The 25,473-nt window shown below is 33.4% G+C and overlaps 2 protein-coding genes and 1 long non-coding RNA gene across 5 annotated transcripts; 1 reads left to right on the forward strand and 2 right to left on the reverse strand.

Annotated features, from left to right (window-relative positions):
* Positions 1-221: 221 nt before the first annotated feature.
* On the reverse strand, positions 222-21,492 carry LOC139989678 (uncharacterized). 3 transcript variants are annotated; one of them, XM_072008174.1, is made up of 28 exons: positions 20,279-21,492; positions 17,319-17,777; positions 16,628-16,981; positions 16,177-16,348; positions 15,727-16,005; positions 14,285-15,355; positions 13,109-13,258; positions 12,607-12,999; positions 11,648-12,400; positions 10,879-10,970; positions 10,524-10,672; positions 9,982-10,092; positions 8,901-9,245; positions 8,223-8,437; positions 7,889-8,001; positions 7,561-7,705; positions 7,309-7,409; positions 7,044-7,219; positions 6,621-6,907; positions 6,280-6,487; positions 5,972-6,155; positions 4,304-4,516; positions 3,726-3,851; positions 2,766-2,927; positions 2,244-2,393; positions 1,807-2,038; positions 1,001-1,180; positions 222-574 (listed from the first exon to the last, which is right to left on the reverse strand). In XM_072008174.1, exons 1-28 carry the CDS (start codon positions 20,291-20,293, stop codon positions 438-440), a joined length of 6,972 nt encoding a protein of 2,323 aa, XP_071864275.1. In that variant the 5' UTR covers positions 20,294-21,492; the 3' UTR covers positions 222-437. The 3 variants fall into 3 exon arrangements, with proteins under 3 accessions (XP_071864275.1, XP_071864274.1, XP_071864276.1); XM_072008173.1 differs by lacking the exon at positions 20,279-21,492 and adding an exon at positions 20,107-20,263; XM_072008175.1 differs by lacking the exons at positions 11,648-12,400; positions 12,607-12,999; positions 13,109-13,258; positions 20,279-21,492 and adding an exon at positions 20,107-20,263.
* Positions 18,565-20,842, forward strand: LOC139989707 (uncharacterized). The gene is made up of 2 exons (XR_011800393.1): positions 18,565-19,273; positions 19,940-20,842. It is a non-coding gene; the product is annotated as an uncharacterized lncRNA (long non-coding RNA).
* Positions 21,493-23,833: 2,341 nt separating the features above from the next.
* Positions 23,834-24,521, reverse strand: LOC141445811 (probable chitinase 10). The gene is made up of 2 exons (XM_074111862.1): positions 24,363-24,521; positions 23,834-24,154 (listed from the first exon to the last, which is right to left on the reverse strand). The coding sequence occupies exons 1-2, from the start codon at positions 24,435-24,437 to the stop codon at positions 23,993-23,995; spliced, it is 237 nt and encodes a 78-aa protein (XP_073967963.1). The 5' UTR covers positions 24,438-24,521; the 3' UTR covers positions 23,834-23,992.
* Positions 24,522-25,473: the final 952 nt, after the last annotated feature.

Here is a 25,473-nt window from a genome sequence, read left to right on the forward strand (position 1 = left end):
TTTTTAAACAATTTTAAATTATTTATAGCGATCAAAACTTTTTAAAGAAATTTAATTTATTCTTTTCAATTTTATGACCAATTTTCTTCTGAATATTTTCATATCGTACTTTGTTGATGCGAATTCATGCCAAACTTTGCAACAGATAAATTTGTTTCTTATCTTATAAATGTTTGTTGAAAATTAATATTAAATAATGAAGAATTAATATATTACACAAATTGTACAAATAATTATGGAAATTCTTTATTGTTATTAAAGTCAGACTACTTAAATAACTAATAACGTTTAACGTAATAATAATTATCCTGTATAATAACTTATATCTACAATATTAATAAGTATACGATTTAAATATCGCAGACATTTTATTCAGGTATTTTGCGGAACAATTTCTGGCGATAAAATCGATAATTTTGGAAATTCCAAATTAGCTTCTATCTTCCTGCAAGAGAGTCTTTAATTTTTCGATCGATCCATTGACGATAATGAGAAACCCGAACATAAACACCGGGCTTATTGGCTCTTCCACAGTGTTGTCCCCAACTCGTAAGTCCATACAACGTGAAAGCTCCTACATCGAAAAAAAGACAAAAAAAAAGAAAAATTAATAAATACATTGTATTACAAATATTACACGGAATTCAATTTGACTATATAAAATATTGATTCTACTATAGTAATTGAATGAAACAAGATAATATTTCTAATAAAAGATTCACTTCTTAAAAACAGAAGACTCGAATTAAAAATTGTAGAATTTTTAATAATCAATTAACTTTGATTTAGCAGAATACATTTTCACTGATTTGTTGTTCATAAACTACACAATGATTTGACAATAAACATTCAACTAGATGTATTTACTATAAAAAATATTAATTTTAAAACATGCTTTAAAAATGTATGTAAAATACGAGCTTTTTAAATAGTCGTTTCGTTCTATATCGGATACAACGTGGAAAAGTTTAATTAATTTGTCAAACTTTCGTAACATTACCGTTGTGTAAGCACACCAATGGTCCACCAGAGTCTCCGTCACAGGTGTCAATACCCTCATCGAGGTATCCGGCACAAACCATTCCATCGCTGATTGCACCCTCGCCATAAACGTGTCCGGCACGACACACGGACTGATCTAATAACGGTATCCAGCCGTATCTCAGATCTTTGGAATGAGCTATACAGCAAACGAGCAACAACATATTATAGTCTCGAAGGAAATCCTCGAGTTCGTAGAAAATTATTTTAGACTCGATTTGAAGCTGATTATCCATTGAAGCGAGAAAAAATAATTTCGTATCAATAGTTAAAAGATTCACGCTAAAATTTTCTCTGAATTTAGTTTAATATTATTTCGTACCTCTGGAATTTAATTTAATGGCGCTTGATAATTTTTAACCCTAATAGTTAATCCATATATTATTACCAATTCTAATATTTTATACAATTTATAATACATAAATATACATTATAGCAGTTTTAATATACGTATACTTTTTAAATAATTTTTATTTTCAAATACATAATATAATATATAATTTTATATTCCTATATTTTTTTTAAATTGCATGTTACTGAGCATTTCAATATTGATATTAATTGATTGTTATCTTACTGGTATATATAGTTTATCATTCAGAGAAAAAGCTTATAATAGTCTTGGAAAATTCTAAAAAATGGATTATTATCAGAAATTAACTTATCACGTATGAAAGATAAATTTTTGATGGCAAATCGAAAGGAACTTCTAATTAAGCAACCATCCACTTAACAGGCTAATGATATCTTTGACGCGCCACTTACTCGATTTCCCAGTCTCGATGCTGCCAAATCCACTAATGCTGCAATTAAGACCTGCCCGATACTCGGTGTTCTCGGATGGCAGGCAAATTGGCATAACATCTTTTCCAAGAGGAATTCCTCGTTTCTTCAGCAACACGAGAGCGATATCGTTGTTCATTCGATGCCCTTTACGGAACTCTTCGTGAACGTAATAATCTTCGATATCGGCGTCGATTTCAGTTCCTTCCGTAATCTTTACGTATTCACATAATCATTACAAAACGTATTTAAATACATATTTTAGTATGAATGTTATTTAATTAAAATTTTACACTTAATTAATTTTATACTTGATTAATTTTATACTTGAAGAATTATTAGATACGAAAGTATCTAGGTAATTTTTCTAATAAATAATTTTTACCTTGGGAGCACTCAGAATGAAAGGTTTTAATTACCTCTGTATTGTAATCACCAGCACGAACGAAATAGGTCCCTTTATTGTATCCTTGCAAGCAATGTGCAGCGGTGAGCACATGCAACGGAGAAACAATTACCGCTCCACACCAATGATTCGATCTACTATGTCCTCGTACACGTATACTGGCCTACGAATATTGTCAAAAAAATGTTAAAAAGTTACAATAACAATATTCCACTGTGTATAAAAAGATGTATTTTTATGTTTCTAGTTAATTCTATAAATTCAGATGTTCGTAAGTGGTATCCGAAAAACAGTAAAAAGAAAAGAAATTTTAAGGGAAGGGAAATTGATTACTATAAATTTGTGATACGTAAATTCTATTTAGAATTAATCTATTTTCGTAATTTAATAATGTAAAATTATTCAGAATTATTCAAATTTTAATCGATTCAAATTTAAAATCGAATACTCTATAAAAATGTAAGTTAATTAACATTTGTTAGTTTAACGTTGGTAAAACGTAGCTTCTTTCGACTAAGGAAAAAGTCTAATGTACCTGCCAAGGATAGGATCCTTTCGGTGCAATGTTACCTCGCACCACCTTTTCGAATATAAGATCCTCATCCTCATTGAAGTCTTTAAATCGCCTACCGCAATTGGTCGGAAGTATATCATTGATGTCCTTCTCTGGCAAACGTGACACAGTCTCCCAGCGCAACTGCAATTATTTATTCGGTGATTGCATTCGTGGATTAAGCGGACGAAGGAGATGATCAAGGTCAAGGATTCAAGTAAACAAGCCTCGTAATCGTTGCGTAAGCTCATCATTTATTGAACTAAGATTAAGTGTGCTATCGATCGTTTACAAATCTCTCGATAGTTTACTATTACAACATAGCACCGATTGAGCCATTGAGTATTTGTTTTAAGCTTTAAAAATTATAATAAAATTACATCATAACATTAAAAACTGAAATATGTCAAATTAATTAATAATTAATTAATATTACATTATATAAAACTAAGTTCTATTATTGAACTAAGTATTAAGTAACTTTGAAATTTTACCTACTATAGGAGTAAATGTTTCTGAAATTATTTTTATACAATCCAGGTTTCCTTCTGATCGTATATAAAATTTGTTTTTATTTGAAATTAAATCATGAATGTTGGCCTCTATGTTAAACGATAAAATTAAATTAATTTTCTAATTTTTAATTTAGCTATTGAACCTTGTCTACGCAAGAGTAAATGTTTCTGCAGCTACTTTTATAAAATCCAAGTCGCAAGTTCGATTGTACAAATTATTAATATAAATTGAACTTTACATATAAGTCTCTATGCCAAGAAATAAGATTAAATTACGAATTGATTCGCTAATTTTTAATTTGTTCGCAGCACAGCCATCGCTTTAACGTCTACAGCCAGTAATGGATTTGATTAAATATACATCGAAGGAAATTACGATCTGACTTAGAATTTACGGCCTCTGTCGAGAGAGAATGTTTCAATTTACCTTGGAATCGTTAACGTCTCCAGGTGTACAAATCACACCTGCGTCCTCGTCGTGATTGCAATTATGTTGACCCCAGTGATTGTGCTCGCATCGATACAGCTGGGTCTCGTTTCCGTAACAGAAAACCTTAATCCGAAAAATGTTACGCTTAAATAAAATTAAACACGAACGGGAAAGTGTAAATTTCGAATTTTTACAATTTACTAACTAACAACACCTTGTACTAATATGGAGAAAATTAGTAACAATGAAGAAATATTCCTATTTTTTAAATTGTACAATTAGTAAATAGCAATAAGAAAGTAAAAATTTAAAGACGGTAGAAAGGAAATATAAATATATGTACACTGAGATGAATGAAATTAATCTTGGAAAATATTATTCGATATGAAGTAGTATAAATATAAGAAACACTTAACAAAGAAGCTACGCGTTATTAGTACAAAACGAAGGACTGCGTATTACCTAAATTAATTGATAATTGATAGAAATAAATGCCTAGAATTTATTTGATATATATTAGAATATGGTGATAATTAAAAAGCTTCCAACACTATTCTTCGTTTGACAAAACTTACTTCATCCAGCCAAATTGGTCCTTCTCCTGGACCAAAGTAGCCGTCTTTCTTTGAAGTTGCAGGTCCACCGTATCCCAAGGATCTACAAATCACCGTTGCAGTTGCAATTGAGAAATCATCGTCACAAACGGTACCCCATATACCATGATGGCGAACTTCGACTCTTCCTTCGAGTGGCGAACTTCCATTCGCTAAACGTATCTCAAATGGTGCCTAAAATGAACATTTACGCAAAAGTTTTTAAAAGTTACGATTAATACAATTCTATAAACACATTATTAGTATATACAACATCAATATTTTCTCTCTTCTTATTTAGTAGAATCTCAAATCTGGTAGAATCTTAATTCGCTGTCGTGTTGGAATATTGTAAAAACCATCTAAATTAAAATTCCTAATACTCTAAATTTAATACTTGAAAGAATATCGTAACATAACATTTTCAAAAACGTATAGATGATTAATAAAACCCTAAGTGAAAAAGAATCTTAACTCACTGCCTTATTCAAAGCGACTAAAACTCGTCTAAATTAAAACTCCCACCTAATATCCCAACCTCTACACTTACAAACCATCATGATACAACATATTTTGCGAGAACATACGCGCGATCCATATTTCTCGCCAATATTGCTCTCAAAATCGATTCGTCGTACCAAATCATTCATACTATCGAACTCATTTTTCAATCACCTGCCAATTCCACGTACAGAGGCACAGCACAGTGCCACCGACGTTGTAAGAAGCAGAAAAGCTTCCACTTTAAAATGCTTTTTGTTTCAAGTCGACACGACTTTCCATTCCTGAGATATCGCCGTTCAAAGCAAAGCCTAATTTTTGCCGCTTTATGCTTCTGTCTCGCTCGCACAGTCGAATCTCTCACTCGCACGCTTCACTGACCTGACCCACGAGTGGGCCACGTGCGCTGGTCAGCGACAGACGTCTAGTCCGCTTTTTTGCTACTGCCAGCCGGGCGTACGCATTGCCACGAAAAAAAGTAGGTCACACCGTTTCCGAGGATTTTAAACCCCATTCATATCGTATGTTTTGTACGGTAACTTTAAAACGTTATATCTCCGGAACGAATTAGTGTATCGATTTGAAACAAAATGGATTTTCAAGAGCATATCTTCCTCTATCTGCTGAGCATGATAAGTTATTGATTTTTTATCTTTTTATAAAAGTTTTTCTATAACCAGGGTTAATCTTATATCGAGAAGTTATATCTCCGGAACGAATTAAGATATCGATTTGAAACAAAATGAGTCTTCTAGAGTACATTTTTCTCTATCGGAGGATGATAAGCTATATTTTTTTTTTTTTTTTGCTTTTCATTTTTGCAAAAGTTTTTTATGATCGCAGATAATATTACATCGAAAACAGGTTTACCGGTATTTTTTAACGCGTAAAGTTTCTGTGCTGATTAAGAAAATTGCCATAGACAATAAGACCTTTACAAGCTGTATTAACGATAAAATTATCGATGAATGAAGCGTAGAATTTGTAATGAAAGAAGACAAAATGAATGAAGTACGAAAAAACAGATAACGCGAAGGCAAAAGATATCTTTGTATAAATGTTTATAAAAGATGTAAATAGTAATTTCCAATAAACGTCCAAATTTTTTAATATCAAAATTTACGTTTACAAATTCCTAATTCTACTCACGTCGCAATGTTCAGCACTCTCATCGGAACCATCTGGACAGTCGACAACCTCGTCGCATATAAACGCGGTTGGAATACACGCCGGACTTTTGTCGCACTTCCAGTGACCCTCCTGACAAGTATTAACTGCAGTCTTACAAACGATACCTACTGCTTCTTCTGGCTGACAGTTATGCACACCCCAGCTATAAAACGAATCAGAATTTTTACTTAAAAATTCAAACAATTGAATTTTTTACTTAATCAAATTTGCTAGAGATTCTAAATGATGTATATAGGGTACTTTACGATGTTTTAAATTAAAATTACCCGTCAAAATCGCATTCACGTAAAGAAGTTTCGTTGCCTCGACATTTCAATTGATCTACCATGAATCTGGTGGCTGGATTCATATTTCCAAAGAATCCCCCTGGCGTAACTTCCAAAGCACCAAGACCAAAACCAAGCTCTTTGCAAATTACTTCGGCATCGATCATTCCAAACCCATCGTCGCACACTTGTCCCCAAACACCCAAAACTGCAAAGATTTTTTACGTATAGTCAAGTCATTTGATTTTAAAATAGATAAATCTTTCAGAAAATATTATTTTTTGTCATTTTTATACTTGATCGTCTTCGGCGTAAAATTCTGTGCTCGGTGATTTACTTACTTTTAACTTCAACTCTGCCTTCGTAATTATTTTCCGAGCCAGCCAGCCGAATCTGATAATCTAAATTTTCTACGGTACAAATGCTTTCATCGCTACGATCATTGCAGTCATTTTTTCCATTGCACACTTGTGTTTTATTTATGCACTTGCGGTTCTCACACACGAACATTCCATTGCAATCGATGCTTCTATCCTTCATTTCATAGTAATCATATTCTTTGTTAGGTTGCAAGGATCCTGTCATTCCCACGTTGCTGTCGCTTAACAGACAAATATTTCCTGCTGCTCTGGAAGTAAAATTCATTTTTAAAATATTAAAAATTGTACACTATATGTTTATATATATATTGTGCAATTTTTAAAGTTCAATTGTTCCTACTATGGCCACTATTTGGACTTAGCGATTAGTAACCTTGTACTTACTTATGTGCAAAGGATCGGCAGGTAAAATCAGCCTCTTTGCATCTGAGGGCGCACGTCTTCAACGGTGTGTTCAACCACTTTTGAACGTCGTACCCTTCTAATTTGTGCTCGGAATACTTTTGAAAAAAGTCCATGTGTGAAACGCAATCTCTCTCGTCTGCTCCATTTGTGCAATCCTTGAAATATATCGAAGGTCAATATATATTGCTAATTCATACCACTGTTACTTAATTTCGATTCTATTTTAGTATGGTATATTATGTACTTCTTCTCCATCGCAAACCCATGGTGAAGGAATACACTCTTCTGGCATACATTCGAAATGTTTAGGCTTGCATCGACCCGTTGCAAGTGATCTCTGAGAACCTGGAGAAACAATTGAACGTAGACGTTAAAATTAAGACGTACAAAAAACCTGACATAAAGAATTATTAAGCATAATATTAGCAACGAAAATTAGAAATTAATATAACGGAAAATTAGTAGTGTCATGCGAATTTTATTACACAAAGCACACCTGTATTTCCACAGGGTGGAATATCGCAATGCTCTTGTTCTCCGCGTGATCCCGTGTAACACCATGGCCTACTTTCTCTGTTCGGATTCGGATTTCTACAGTAATTGTGGCTTTTCAATTTTTCTCGTACATCTTGATTAAGAACCTAAGACACACAATTTATTGTAACTCTCTCGTATGTAATCATAAAAGAAACATAAATCGTAGAAGAATATAACGTATGATTGAGTATCTAAAACGATCTTTTCTTATTTCTCAGATTTAGACGAAGAAGAGTAGAAAAATATAAAATATCATGGGAGTAGGTGTAACGAATATAAAAACTAACATGAATCGCGAGTGAATGAGCAACTCTCGGATCATTCCATGACAAGCAATCCTTCCCTGACGCTGACACATTCGCAGTTCCAGCATACTGATTTCCTTTTCCATAAATGCAACCTAAAAAGAACGAATAAAAGCTAAATGTGATTGATAGAGAAAAATAATTAACGAACAAAAATAAATATTAATTTATAATAATTCATAATAATAATTTTATTTTAATTAAAAAAGTCCTCCCACTGTTACAAGCATAAAATTTCCGTATTCATCTTCGACTGGACAGTTAATTGAGAATCAAGAGGCCAGTTAAAATATTAATTAAAAAGTAATGTTCGTACCAATGTCGTCGTAGGGCCTCTCGCAAATGTAAGAGTGACCTTCGGCAGAGGAAGCACAGTCCTCGGCATCCCAAAAGAAGTAATCAGCAAGGCAAGTCGAGTCTGGCCTCTCGTGACATGGAAATTTGCGCTTCATTACGATACAAAGAGGGCGAATACCCGCGGACGAAGGGTGTTTCTTGTCCTCCATCCAACCTGGCCACCATTTCGTAAACCTAGTTACAATTAATTGGTATAAGATGTCGGCAGCTGTGGGTACAATGTTCATATTTGTGAAATAGTTTAATTCCTCGTTTCAAAATTAAATAAATATCGCAATATCTGCAACATGTACACATTATAATATTTTTAACTTATGATCTTAAAAAATATCCATTTAACTTTGATTTAAATTTTACGAATGATAAGACAATGGATTGACTTGATAACGCAAGTTATACGGTATACTTGTACGTTTCAAAAGAATTGCAAACCATTGCCAAAAAATACATATAGGCAACAATTTTTTGTAGGATTGATAAGGATTCAGAATTCGAAAAATTGCAGATTCTTACAAGAATTTATAAGCTTTATTATAATTGGAAGTAAACGACGTTCTCGAACTTAGTCATTTGATGAAAAATATCGACCCTTATTGGATGAAATGTAATTTTAAAAATCAAAAAATAAATAATGTACCTAAATTTCGCGCGAGAAGAATCTTCCCAAAGCCACAGGGTACGATTCAGAGTAGTGAGACCAACGCCGGAAGTCATTATCGACGTGACTTCCGGTCGCGTTTGCAAGACCCATTCAGAAATGAAATTGTTCTCCGCTTGACTGGTAATATCGATGAGTCGTGACTGTCTCTGCGTGCAATAATCGAACGCATCCTGATGGTTTAAACCACTCGCCGGTTCAGCTAAGTGATAACATTGTCCTTCGTATGGTATCTCATCCTTACGACAGTGAGAAATGCGATTTAGTACACATCTTACACCAATCGCGTCCCTCTCCACGCGACATTTTTGTTCATGAGTAAATCTGAAAGATGAAGAATAAAATTTTTGTGTTATTGGTTCAAAAAATGTATATTTAATAATAAATGTTCAGTACATCGATGAGATCATAGAGAAAAGCAAATTGCAAAAGTCTAGAATCAATCTGATTGATTTAGAATTATATACATTCTTTTAGACATATTGATTATATGTAGAGTTGTTCCTCGTTTATTATAATACCTAAAATTAAAGAAATTGTTTAAAATAATGCCAGTGATTGTTTGATTTTGTAGAGTTACCCTGATAATATGATTTAAATATTACAATACGCTGTTAAGATAAAAAATTAATTTTATCTTCAGGAACCAACTTCAAAAATGTTCCCAGTCTTGATACTGGAATAACTAAACATATTGCATTCACAATTATGTAATATTTAAAATTCATCCATAATTACTATCATTATCGCATCAAATCTAAACAGAGGATTTTTAACGCAATAAAACGTCATAAAATCCAAACAAGTACTGTAGACATAAGAACTACAAGCAATAAATCTGTCTTCTAAATAAATATTTTTTGTCGAAATTCACAACTCAGCAATGAAATTTCTCAATTCCAGATTACATTTTCAAAAATGTTTTCTCGAAATTTCTAAGAACGTGTCGTTCGTAATATGCTTCAAGGATTTACGCAATATTTGTCTGGAATATCAGCGACGTCAGAAATTTCTTATCTAAAAAAGATAGTAAAGAATCGTCATCGATATGGCGCCTTACTTGCACGATTGAAATTTGCCCTCGTTGCCTTGACACGAGACAGAATTTGCGGCGATCCAAGTTGGCACTCCGTTTCGAGTATTTCTCCCTTGCCAAGCCATCTCGGCGCCTCTGTGAAGAACAATGGAATTTTTATCACTTTGTGTTCATGTTGCATTCATGTATTCCATGTTGTTGCAGAATCTCATATGAGCAACATACATTTTAACAAATTATTCTTATAAGATACATCGTTATACTATATGTGATATATTGGAGAATTTTTGAAAACGGAGAATGTAAATGTAAATTAAATGTAAAATATAAATGAGCGTGATAAAGAACGCGAAATAAAGTGAGAATTCTTATAGAACTTTTATAAATGCAGAAGTTATTTTCACTGCTGTGCGACTTAAATTAGTATAAAGAGGAAAATACAAAATAAACAAAATTTTTACAGAATTATAAATGTAGGAATATTTTTCAGTACCTTAGAATTTAAACAAATATAAAAGGAGAATGGGACATAAATTTTATCAATTTGAATGTATATTATAAAATACCTGGAATATCCAAGTTGTTTGCATACAACATGTGCTTCCTTCAAAGTCCAGCTGTTTCTCGCATCGCAAACGATTCCCCAACCAGGATTCGTACCTTGAACTTCGACATATCCATCGTGAGGACCAGAACCCCCTCTAAGTCGAATCACCTGGGAATACGAAAATTATATTACTAAGAATAAGATACATTCACAAGCTAAAAGACATTCGTTGAATTTAAAGAAAATATTTTCGCAAAATGCATAATAGAAGCAATTGTTTTATACGTTGAAAATTAATTACATGCTGTATCTCAACAACAAAATATTTATATAATAACGATTGTAATATTGATAAAAATACTTCTAAATCATACCTGGCCGGAAATTGGTGTTGGCAAAGTAGTCTTTTTGGAGTGATCTATCGGTTCTACTGGTGGAATGTAGTACGATGGGAATGGTGGCTCTTCTGTAAAATAATATTTCCACTTTAAGTATTGCATTGTGATTTATAAAACTTTGGGACAACTATACCTTGTCATTTTTAAGAATATAATATATAGTCAAAAATTTCTGTATTTAAATTAATCGATAGTATTATTTAAGATATCCCGTAAGTATAACGCGATATGTGTCGATTCTTTCTCTTTCTTTTTTTTTTTTTTGTCTCGGTATATTAATTGAGAATAAAATTACCGAAACCAAAAAATTAAATAATCAACTTATAAACTATCATATGCACTAGAATGTTATTAAAATTTCAAATTGTTTCAAGCGCAATGTCAAAAGATCATTCCAAAAGCAACTCATGCCAAAAGCCAATCAATTATGTAAGAAACTCAATTGTATGAAACGTAAATCAAACACTTACCTATATCTTGCTGAATTTCTAGTTGAAACGACTGTAATCTTCTTTAAAAACATAAATCAATAGACTGCGGACTTTTATACAATTTCATTTTTTTACGAATAGGACTAGTGAAAATTACACATCAATTTGTTTCATCTACTAGAAATTATGACGAATACTTCGCCTTGGATATTTTATACATTTTTGTATGCTACATGCATCTCTGGGTTTTTACACTGTTAAATTCGTCATAAATGCATAAAAATCCGCGACCTATAAATCGACATTAAACTTACTTTCTTCGAACGGAGCGGCCTCGATATTAAAAAGGTCTAGATCCGAGTTCTTCTTATTAATTTTCATAACAGAGGTAGACTCGGTAGCAGTCTGAGTTTTATTCTCGTAAACCAATACCGGCTTCCAAACTTTCTTATCATCCAACACGTCCACGTCAGGTTCGTAATCAGGCTCAATGATATCCGGATAATCGTTGCTCGGAGGATTTTCATTCTCTATCCACACAGTAGGCAAGTTCGAATCAGTCGTCGTAATTATTTTATCTTCAGCTGTATCGGTACTCTTCTTTTTCTTCTGCGATGAAATTGACGCGTACGTCTCTGGAATTCGTTGAGTCGTACTACTGACAGTGGAAGGCAAATCGCTGGATCGATCACTGGATTCTTCGTACGGTGGTTCGAGATTACTCGATGGAACGAGTGGATATTGTCCAGTGACGTTTGGTGTGAAATTCGGAGGAGTCAGCTGATTCCTGATCGTAAAATTTGGATTAAACTCGTGGTCTGTTGGTTCGATGAGCGGTGGTTGAAGTTCGAAGGATGGAGCAGGTGGATGTTGCCAACCAATGGAGAACGTTTTGTTTGTCTGAACAGGTTCGTATGGCGGTTGCAAATGGATAGATGGTACTGGTGGATAATAGTTATCGCTTCGTGAGAAATTTACTAAAAGCGGAAAGAGCAAGGACCAGTTGAGAGTTGGATATGGCGGCTGAAGATTCGGTGACGGCACGAACACGTGGTTGTAATTAGTACCTGTTAAATAGAGGCCATTTGTTACCATGTTTCAGGCTTTTTGACGTTTCTGTATCGTGTTCTCTTTACAGCAAGAATGCAACATGAGAATTAAAAATAATAATCTACGGATTCTATAATTCTAATTGAATTTCAACAATAAAGAAAAATCACGTTGTTGATTTATATTATCATGAAAAGATTAACGAATTAAAAATAAATATTACCTGATCCTGCTAAATCTCTAGAACTCGTAAAATTCACGTAACTTGTCAATTTTGGATCTCGAGGATCATTTCCGTAAGAATATGTATTTTGAATTTGTGACTCGTCATTGGATTCAGGTGGACGATTAACTGAAGTAATAGGTGGTGGTTGAAGAACTGCAGGTGGTATGTGATCAAAATTCGTCATTTGAGAGTTAACGTAGAGATTCTCGTCGTTTTTGCTGAATTCTTTCGGCCCACGAAGATCATTCGGCCTGTAAATTCTCGTTTTCGAATGGCCTTGATTCATTTCGATTTCCTTCGTGATAAAATGGCCTCTTGTGCCATTTATATTCACGTATATGCCATTTGGATAAGAAAGTTTCGTTGAATTGAACGAAACAGTTTTTACTCCTACAATAAAAATTGATAAAATTATACAGAGGGAAGGTCCGTTTTGTTACGAACTGTTCAAATGCCTTTGGAACTTCAAAGGGTTAAAGTACATTAAAATGTACCCTACCTGGCCCATGTTGCCCTTTACCATGCAGAAAAATATTCATTTTCGACGCCCATGCATCTAACTTTGAATCTGCTTGCTTATCAGCTGTGCTCTGATAAACATCTGTTCTAGATCCCCAATCACGAACTTTGCCATCATCGTTAGTAGGAGCTGAAAGAAAAGATATTCTTAAAATTGTTTATTATTTTATGTTACTTACCCAGAAACAGTAACAACTTCAAAACACCCAGCAAGGCAATATATTGACAAATACTTATGTTGTTTGTTTCCCCTCTTTCCGACATCTTCATTCAATCACGTGATTTGTTATAAAAAAAATTATAAATAAAGTTTAAATAATTATATTATTTTGTTATAGTTTGTTAAAATATTTACCTGATTTATGGCAATCGTAAAATCGATCAATGTCTTGATTCGCCCGAAATAAAGATTATAGTAATGAGTTATAGTATTATAATTTTACTTACAACTTATTGCAAGAGAATTCCTTTAGAATTGTGTTTTTAACATACGTGTAATACCGTCCCAGTGTTTTTACCTAAACTTTTTAGTCGTAAGATTTTTTTATTTTAGTGGATGACGTAAATCAGGATGATTCAATGATAAATAAGAATTAAATGTTCGTACTCATAATGCAACAAAACATGCTACGAGAATAATAACCCTCATGCATCAGGCCTTTGTGTGGACTTTTATTTCAGTTAAACATGTTTCGTTCGAAAGCTCCAGAAAGCAAAATATTCGAGCAAAAAGCGAATAAACAAATGATCGTTAAGTAATAAACATAACAATGCCAAACAAATATTGGAACAATTAAAGAATATGAATAAAATGTCTCGTATATGTACGCAGTATCTATATGCGTGTAACTTTTGTATACATTTTTAAATTCGTTTTAAAATTCAATATAATCACGATAATCGTGTCTAGAGCGCGAATGTTTACGCATTTATAGGAAATTTCAAAGTGTACAAATGTACAGAACGATAATATACAGATATATAAAATATCCACAATATACTTAGTGGGTGACAAATTTCAAGAAATGTCGTATAACGTACGATGTATATTCATAAAAATTTTCTATAGTAAGCATACAAATACTTTTACGAGCCACTGTGTCAGACAATCAACCCATATCACACAAAGTTTGAAGAAAAAAAAATTAAAAATCACCTTGATCCCAGCGTCGATTCTGATTCTGATTCTGATTTGGCATCTGTCCTGGACCGTGTTGACTCCAGCTGCTAAGAATAAACGTATTTCCTGTTGGCACTGGTTGCCAGCTTGTCCTATTCTCCACAGTTTGTACATTGAATCTGGAATTGTCATCCACTGACGATTGAGAGTTACCATCGGTGTAAACATTTGGGATGACCGTTTGATCAGATCCCGACTGGGGGAATTCAGGACCACTTCTCCCATACTCCTGCCTGTTAGGTGTGAACTCTTGGCCTTGATTCACATTAACATGACCTCTATTAGAAGAATAATCAAATCTTCCATCGGAAGTCTTATGATCCTCAGTCTGATCAAAAGGAGGCTGTTGCGTCTGTTGACCAGATTCTTCTCCATGCCATGGAAAACTAGGAACAGCCTCTGGTATACCTTTGTTATTATGATGATAATGATGATGCTCGTGTTGATATCCGTGATTAGAATGCCAGCTTCCAGTCTCGCTTCCTTGGTCCCCAGGTCTTTGGGGAAACGAATGACCGTTTGGGGGCGCAGGCTGCTGTGATTCAGTGTTTTTATTGGGATCATAAATTGGTCCGTGCGGATAGTGATGGTGATGATAATGGTGATGAGGCCAATTATTATAATTATTCTGATCAATCGGTCCGTGATTGTGATGGTGCCATTGGAAGTGTGGATAGTCTGAACTTGATGTATGACCCCATTGACTATGACCTTTGTGCCGATGGTGTTCATTAGAAGATCCATAATGTGTGTTGGTATTAGTAGGAGGTTGGCCTTGAGAATAGGGTGGCATGGCAGTCGTCCAAGCACCTGGTTTCCAGCTTGGTATCCACGTCGGTCTTAAAGAATCCCAATCTGTTCCTGAAGGAGTTATTGTTACTGGATGATTGGGATAACCGTGTGAGTAACCTGGTCTGTAATGACCCTGTGATGTGTGGTTGTGATGGTTAGTATACTGCCAAGTTCTGGAGTCTGTGGAACCGTGGGACGACCAGGGTTTGAAGGTGGTTTGTGAACCGACTGAGTGTTGCGTTTGCGATGGTTTATCTGCGTTAAAATAAATTGTATGTTTATTATACTTTATAGGAGAGTATTGCTTACTATTAAAAAGGGGATTGAAATAGTTTTGAATTATTGAATTAAGTAGTATAATTTTATTAAATAAAATAACAAATAATAATTATAGATAAAATTAAATAGCATAACTTTTAGAGTCAATGCTAACAAATATCTCGAATTTGACAATTTTCGAAATATGCCACTCTTCTAATAAACGGACCAATCCCTTGTGAATACTAGGATGTCATTATATTAATATTGGTATAATTGATATAGTGGTATAATATTATTATAATACCAATATGACGTTGGAATAATATTAAAGTAATTATAATATGGTTTATAATAATATAGTATACCTTTGCTGCAACCAGGTACATTGTACGGCCAATCGCAGACAGAAATTGCAGGATTGAAGGCTGTACCAGGTCCACAATCCATGATAAATGTTCCACCTTTCACACATTGAAGAAATTTCTTACATGTATCTGGATGGGGCAGCAATCCTGTATAATCAACAGGACAAGAGATTTTCTTTGGCTGTTCAGTTGTATGGGATTGCAGTCTTCCGTTTCCATAGTCTTCGTAATCGGGAGGAACCATTGGTGTCGTAACCTCTTCTTTAGATTTTAGCGCATCTATTTGCCAAAGGGTTATTGATATTCTTGAATTAATTCTTAATATTGATTCATTGTCTATGTTATTAAGTTAATACACGCGAGAAATGTCGTTTCTCTGAAGTTCCAAACTTTTAATTCTATTTTTTTATTTTTAATTTAATATATTTTTATAACTGAATATTTTATTACCTTCGCAGCCTCTTACGTTGTGTGGCCAATCACAGACACTTATGGAAGGATTGAACACAGTGCCAGGACCACAATCCATAATATACGTAGCCCCGTTCGCACATTGTAAGAATTTTGTGCAATCCGAGGCATGTGCTATCAAACCTGTTATATATGGTGGACATCGTGGTTCCTGTAATTAAAATTTAGTATCACTTTCTAATTATTTAGAAATTATATTCTCAAAGTAGGCGTTTCAATCTTTAATTAATTATTCTTAAATAACTTAAATAAAAATTTTTTTAATTTTGCAGTAATCGAGTTCTATTATTACTGACGGATATAATAGACTAAATCTTCTCTCCTAAAACAAACATTATAATTAATATTTTGTAATTTTTAAAGCGACTGAAATAAGTCTTAGCTAAAACCAACTAAACAAATTATTTATTTAGAGGTATTAATTACCTACCTGTGGTCTTCCATACCCGCTGTAACCCTGATGACTACCAGACAACAATGGCTCGCGGCTTCCTGAAGAATCCAAATGCTCATTCGATGGAAAATCAGCCACTTCTCCGCCATAACACTTGACCTTGTGCGGAAAATCGCATTCCAAGGTGTCTGGATTGAAAAGGGTACCAGGAGCACATGGTTGAACAAAAGCTCTACCCTTCCAACAGCTTACGAAGAATTTACAATCAGGAGGATACACGAATTGCCCAGTGGAATCGAATTCCGGACATTGGACACCCCGTTTAACATCGTATCGAGCCACTGTAGATTTTTGAATCGTTGAAATAAGAATTTTTTCTTTTCGGGGTTTCTGGAAAAATTATACAAATCTTACAGTTATACTCTTAAAGAATATATTCTTCTTTAGATTTTTCTTTCTATGAAGAATTTAATGTTTTATCGAATATATCTTTTATTCGATCGAGTGTAATTTGTAGTAAATAAGAGCGAAGACAGAAAATAAAATTGTAGAAAGAGTTTTCCGAAACTTGAAATCTTTTTTTAATATTAAAAATTTAGAATTTAAGCAATTGACTCGAAGATAATATTTCAATATCATTAAGGGAAGAGAAGATTCTCCAAAGACTAGAGTCTTTTTGCAATGTTTAAAGTTTAGAATTTAAATAAGAAAAAGGAGAATATATTACCCCGCTATCAGGAGGTACTCCTTCGTAAAAGTCCTGGTCATCCTTTGCTGTTATCTGGAAATCATTTCCTTTCGAGGCTTCCTGTTTCTCCCCTTTATCCTTTCCCTTTTCCAAACCATCAGAATCCGGAAAAAGTTTTTTATTTTCTTGTTGCTCGAACTGACTGTACTCCAAGGAAGAATCATCATGTTGATCAAAATTTGTCGTACTTTGAGAATCATCTGCGACCTCTGTCCTTTGCTCGATATCACTTCCCTGATTTCTTCTCCAAGGACTCCACGTTTTTGCTCCAGCGTCTATCACATACGGTTCCCTGGAAGCAGGATTTTCTGGATCTTTCTGCCATTTTGGAGAACGCGATAAATCTTCGTTAGAATCGACTTTGCCAGGTGTATACCAAGGAAGCACTGATTCTCTTCGTTTCGGCGGTTTTGTCGTTATTTCTCTGCGATCGTAGATCTATTTGTAAATGAAAAATTAAGGAAAATGTGTAAAATAAATTATGAAATATCGCATTAACACTTGCTGCGGTCCTTCGATGTTTATGTTGCAATATAGCACTTGTTTTAACATGGGAAATTTAATTCTTTTAAGATGAGGGAAGCACGTAATAAACGTAGAATGTACTGCCATAAGAAAGAAGACATACGCAGATAATAATATGCCTGAAATTGTAAAATCGAGAAAATATTGATGAGTAATAATCCTTAGACCAAATATTAATCTCATTTAATCTGATCAGCTTGAATCTTTTATTTTCCTAAATTAATTATTACATGTATAATATACTAATAAGAATTTGATTTGACATTAAGACAGATATGTAGAAAAATGTACGTATTGTTATTAAAATATTTTGTAAATAATGGTAGATTTATATCAGATAATAATAAAGTATTTTAAGAAAAATCTTGATGAATTTCGAATTAATGTCACTTAATCAATTTCCAGCTCTATAACAACTGTTCACAACGAGAGACAATATTATGTGAAATCAAATATTATTACACGATTACTGTATTTCACTTTGCTTTTAATTTTTTATTTAAAAAATATAATCACAGGGATTAATAAAATGAATCATCATTGAGATTCACTACCAGAAACATCTTATGTTATATTTTTCTGTTTTAATCGTTGCAGACTACATTCTTTACTTTTATCGTCCACCTTATCAGCGCTTATCACGTCAATACATATTAATAAGCTACTTCTTTTCTACGACGATCATCAGTGCGAACGAAAAACAGGAACTGCGTAGAAGTATACGTAAAATAATACATTGTCGTGATTTAGATCTCTTTCGAGAATTGAATTTTAATTTACACCACATGTATCTTGATTTAATTGTTTCATTGTAAAATAATCATTTTGTGAACATCAGATTTTATTCTTTGTAATATTTTCGCTCGGTACCCGACAGAACTATCATATTTGTCAATTCTTGACTTCAAATACAGCAAATTCACATCTAACTATTAAAACATCATAGATTGCTCATAACTATTTTTAAAATTTCAAATTCATTCGTTACAATATTTTTGCTTCCCAACAGAACCCTTGATAAACTTTTTTACCAATCTTTTACTACTTACAAATTATTTTAAATACTTCCTCAAAATTGACAAGAAGGAGAAACCGAAAGAAACGTCTCCAAAACGAATCAGAAAAAAATTATTCAACTCGCTGTACCAGAAAGAAATGTAGAAAAAAGACAGGAATAAAAAATATTTTCTTAAATCATACGCAATATTTATACATTACCGTTCATAATTATTCGAACGAACTTCAAAAATTAATGGGCACTGTTTAAATAATTGATGTTTAGGATGTTGGTTAATTTTTAACCAATGATACGATCAAAATAGAATCTAACAATTTTATTTTACAGACTGCGAAAGTTTCTATAAATTCATATTTTTACAAAGGAGAATAACAAAATGAAGCTTAGACAGGTTTGTTTCATCCATTGAATTTTATAACAAATAACTGGATATTTTATATATTTTTGCATTTTTATATCGCGTTGTTCGGAAAATTCGTAGAGAAATTTAAAAACAATTTTAGGTACAATAACATAAGTATATCACTTTTTCCTTAGTTTTATCCTACGTACAAAATGATTTCGTGAGACCTTTTTGTAAAATTTTTCGTTCCTTTTAGCAACATATCTTTTGTACATTTTTATAAAAATCAGAAAAAACATTACGCCCATCCAATTAACATATAATGCTATACTTCTCATTGATCCACACATACAAACTGTACTGTTTTAGCGAAGAATAAAATCTTTTAGCTCAACAAGGAGTAATTTTTGATTATACAATTTCGATATTCTAGCAAACGAAACTAAATAATTCTTCAATAAATAATTCCAACTCCATTAAACGCAACACAAAATTTGTATATCGGTTGTCAAAAGTATTGCAAATTTTCCGAACAATCCAGCACCCTTAAATTCCCCATAAATGAATAAACATCCGCGGTCTAATAATTATATTATAATTATAGCACACAATCACGTCACATTACAACAAAACATGAATACATTGTTTACCATGCGTTACATTGTATATAATAATAATATAAGAATAAAAAGAAAGTAATTTATAATTTAATAGACGTGTCGTTCGAATAATAACGAGCGGTACCGTACACGTGACCACGTCAGAGAAAATCGGCTCTTGGAACAGACGACGATCTTCCGGTGAGGTGTTAAAATCACGTGACTGTTCAAGTATCAATCCAATGGTAAAGAACAAGAGAAGAAGGGAGAAAGAGCACGTACCGCGTGTGTGACAACGACGACAAAACAGAGAACGGCTAGAACAACGAGAAAACGACCGGTATACCGCGACATCATCCTCGACGCTTTGACGATACTGCTGGCATTACGGCAAGCTGACCCGGTTTTCCTTATGAAACTGTAGTTCGCGTTCACAATTGCGTCCCATGCTTACCCAGAAGCTGCACATAGTCGGCGTTCTTCGGAGAAAACGAGCTGCGCCACGATGAACGGAAAGGGTTATCGGTCGCAGAGGTCGAGGGTCAATGCAGAAATCAGCCGCTGGGAAAAAGAATCTCAAGCTGACGCAAAGGAACGAGCAAGATGACAAATAATCGAAACGGTTCGAGCGAGACCGGCTGGCACAACCGGAGGAAAAGAGAAAAACTTTATTGCGTTGGGTTGAAGGAAGACGAACGAACGTGCTTTTATCAACATGCTAATAAAGCCAGTGCACACAGAACTGTTTGCCAATTGACTCCAGAGTGAACAAATTGGCCCTCGTTGACAACGATCAGACACGAGGGCTGATAAAGAGACCGACTGTATAACTGCAAACACTACACCAACGGAAATACGAAAGGAGAAAGAGATGGAGATGATGATTCACTTTTTCTTTCTTTTTACGGGTTTATTCTAGTCGTGTTACATTTTCATGAAGCAGGTGTATGGTAGATGAACGAATGATCGTTCGAGTGAATCGATCTTTTAAGCTTCTTCGGCGGAAATAGAGAGCCCGATGATGAAATAGCTAGGTCGCTAATTGTCATGTCATAGACAACGATATATCGTAGAATACCTCGAATCCATTCAAACATGATTCGATACTTGGAACGTTTGAAAATCATGAACTATAGGTCTTCGTTAGTCTTTAAGATATCGATGAGTCTTGATTATTGTTCTCGGTAATTTTGAGAGATTTAGCTTCAAAGACTCGAAAGTTTAGCGGTTACAGTTAATACTTTATACGAGTATATTATACATGGCTTTTCGATATATCATATTTTATATAATATCGTAAATTTATTTTCGATATTATAGGTATATAAATACTATAATATTGTTAACAATATACAATTGAAACGTTTTAAGATTCGTCAGAACTTTGAAGACTGAAAACTTGCTATAACTTCAGATCCCCAGATTCAACATTAAAAACTGACAGGACTTGAAAAAGTTTTACATATCAAATTATATACAAAATGATTCGCATTTCGTTTCCAGCGTTGAAAATCTTCGAATCTCGTCGAAATTGAGATTTAAACTTGCATCGCTAATAGATCGATGCCACTCCCAATATCTCCGTCAAAATCTTTTAAGTCGCCGTTTCCTCAGTCGAAACATTTCTAATTTTCTGCTCGACTGACTTTACGGCCTTGCTATTTCACCAGGAGGGGCTATACTTCTTTGGCGAACGAAGACCACAATCGACGAATCCGCGTGCTTGATGTGAACAGGTGCCAGCCGCAGGGTCGAACACGTAAGTGGACATGCAACTTCCTAAGTTGCACACGCCTTTCCGACATACCAAATATTTCGTACAGTCTCCTGGATATGGTAGCACGTCGAACTCTTTCCCTTCCTGTGAATAAACAAGTGCAATGATAGAAATTATGGTTGGAGATAAAGCACGAAGAATATTCATAAGAAGAAATAGTACGGTAGAACTCCACTTATCTGAACTCTGTTTATCGAAACAGAATTCTAATTAATGTTCGATTACTTGATCCAATCGTGTTTTTTATTCGGAATAAATTTCCTAAGCTCGAGAAAAGTATAGAAAAATCATCGTTGATACGTATAATTTCCCATCTTATGTACGCATTTGCGGGTGGATTTCTTAAAATATTAAGAATCTTTTCGTCTGTTAAAACAAGAGATTGAGTTAACTGAATTACTACCGGTTGTATCCACTCGTTTGAACTTCTATTTATATATGAGTGTGTAAAGGAAGAGTAATAATTAATGGAGGAAATAAACTTCAGTCGAATGAACTGTTCTTGCTTCAACGAGTTTACATAAATGGAATTCTGCAGTAATATTATCTTGATTATGTCCTGCTTCAGCACTGAAACTGGAAAACACGTCAAAATGACAAATTACACGTTTTTTGGCAAACATTTAATTTACATTTTAAAAGATTATTAAAAATTATTGTTAAAATATTAGTAAAGATTATTATTTACGGATTATATACATATATACAGGCCCTTATATACATATATATAATTATATATACGTCACACTGCTTTAATTGTAATTATTTATTTATAATACATATATTTATTGTAAGTATAATTGATGAGAGAATTTTGAAGTAAAACTCAACAAAAAGCAATTATTTATAAATAATTCCTACACATTCTGAAATCGTAAGATATTTTTATAAATTCGTTCACCATATGTAACAAGTGGAAAAATTCGGAACAAATGATTGTGACAGTTAAACACATTTGAAAATTAAGACGTTAGGAATAATTCATGATATAAAAACATATGTAGATAAAATTATGTTGAAATAAGAAAAACCAGATACTGGGAAATAACTTTAGGTCTATGCTATCAGCATAACACAGACCTTATGTAATAAAAAATCTGTGATGTAAGAGGAAGCTGATAAATATTACTCAATTATCAATACTATACTATGGTATATGATAAAACAACTTTTAATGATAATTTTGTTTTTCTATTCATTGAAGAAATTAAAAATCATGTAACGTCGAAATATCATTAAAAATTTGATTAGCACCTTACGCGAGTATAATCACTTCCAATGGTTATAAATTGATTAATATATTTTACAAATAAATAAAAGGAATAGGCAGTGCAATTAATGAAAAAGACTACGAGATAGAATCTATAGTGATACAATACCCTGAAATGACAAGAAATAAACTTCAAGATTACTCTAAATATCCGGCAATAAGATAACAATAGCAGTTGCGAAAAGGAATGAACATCAATTTGCTTCAAAAGCATAAACAGAATTAGATATACAGCTGCATCGACACGGTGTAAATTTGTACGAGTATAAACTAAAGAAAAGTTACAATCGTATCAGCAATAATTATTAATAACAAAAAGACCTTCATTACCACTTTCATTCTCTTAGCAGTCGACACAGTGAAACAGTAACATAATACACACAGTAAGATCAACGATCGAGATGTCATCCTCTTGCATGCAAAATGACTGCTGTATTTGTTATATTTAATTGTACAGTACACTAATGATCAAATCGTTTCGGATAAGCTGCCAGCGTAGAGATCACGTTTCAGTGAATAAACAGCAAAATTATTTGACGAATATTTTTTTCCTCTTTTTTTTTATGTGCTATAAACTATTTGGTCGATTATCTACTTGATACACGAACGAAGGTCGTCTGTAGACTGTGCGCTCTTTGCGAGCAGTAGCCAGCGTGCATAGCACTTCCGGCACTCGTTGCTAAATTAGTAATTGTCAGCGACAGACACTCGTATTAGAATATTGCTGATAAATAATTATATTTAATCTTTAAAGATATGTGTAATATTCGCCGAGACATTAAAATTTTATGAGGTAGATAATTATCTCTAAAGCAATATATCCTAATTAATCGAAAGTGTATATATATATGTAAGTGTATATGTATATAAATAAGTACATACACACGTTATACATAAATTATGTGCGATTTGATTGTTGAAAAATTTAAAACCGTAATAAGAATATGAAATAATTAATGATATGAATTGAAAATAAATTTTATTCAATTATTCCACTTCTTTAAATTGTTTCACTTCTTCACATTCTCTCGCTGGTACATTTGTTCGTAAAAAAAGGAATATATATATATATTTGATATGGCGATATATTCTATAAATATTTGAAATTGTTGTTGCACAAATTATCCACGTTGCATACAATCCTGACGATTTTGGAGAGGATAGTCGCAGGTGCCGATGTTTGGATTAAATTCCGTCCCTGTGCCACACTCCAAAACGAAACAACCGCTACCGTCACAATGTTGGTACTTTCTACAGTCGCCCGGGTAAGGATAAACTTCCCCCTAAAAATAATTAAGTTAGAACATGCTGTCATATGTAATCTACGTAAATTAATGTACTCATTAACGTATATGTCTATTTCCTCGACTCATCCAGCATAGCAACTTGTCTATCTCTATCATCTTACATGTTATACGAAATGACAAAATTTATATATGACAGTTACTAAAATATTATGTATAATTGAAAGTATTCTAACGAAATACGCACGGCTACTAATCCACAAAAGAAGATGATACAAAGAATGCTGCACAGCAGGACTACAGGGAGCTTGATAACAGCCATGACTTCTGCTTGTAATTCGCTACTCGAATCTGTTGAATCTACTCTAATCCGTTCCACAAAGTACGTTATTTGCCAATGAAATGGATTTTATATATACTGCATCATGCAAGCAGAAATAAAGAACGTAATTTAATACGTTATCTCGATATGAACTATTTCGCCGACTTCACATCTATTTTCATTATCGAACATACGCATGATACATTTTTTCCGACCCTATCGCCATTAAGTAGCCAGGATCAAGGATACGAATAACAAGTTCAAATATAATTACATTATATTATGAGAAAAATGTTAAAATGCGATAGGAAGAAATGAGATAGAAGGAAATAAAATAGAGATAGAGATGGTGATACTAAGCGAAAGTAGTGTGACCTTTTCGTTTGTTATACAAATAAAATACAGTTATTCACATGACTGATCGAACAATCTTTAAAACAGAATAACTTTTCGAAAATTGGGTCGATCGACTTGAACCTTTTTGGCTAGTTGAGAGGATTAGTTTGATAAGTGACGTGTAAAAAAATGTGAGAAAATTGCAATTAATCGGAATCGCGGAGAAAATAGTAAAAGTCTCTTTTTGCAATTTTTTTATCTGAACCTGTAATTTACACAATTTAAATACCTTTTACAGATTTATGTCAGTTATACATATGCCGAATATTTCATCGAAATTGGTTAATGTCTCTATGAGCTAGAAACGATCTGACATAGTGAAAATCGCAGTTTTCCACGACTTTCGGCCTAAAGTCTAAGAGTGACCTCAAACGATCGATAATATTGTCGATATTTCAATTTTTTCAACATCATTGCGGTTTGTCAATAAATACTGACAATATTGACAATATGCAATATTTATTGACCGTATTTCACTCGTACGTTCAATATTTATTGACGACACATTCGGTTTCAAGTTAGCGTTTGTTCAACGATATCGAGTAAGAAGAAAGTTTGCGTAGCGTTATCAATGCAGAAACCAAGGAAGAAAAGAGCTGGACATGAGCTACGAGGTACTTTTTAAAGAGAGACATGTCTT

Source organism: Bombus fervidus, chromosome 8, assembly GCF_041682495.2.
Source record: "Bombus fervidus isolate BK054 chromosome 8, iyBomFerv1, whole genome shotgun sequence".
Taxonomy (NCBI): Eukaryota; Metazoa; Arthropoda; class Insecta; order Hymenoptera; family Apidae; genus Bombus; species Bombus fervidus.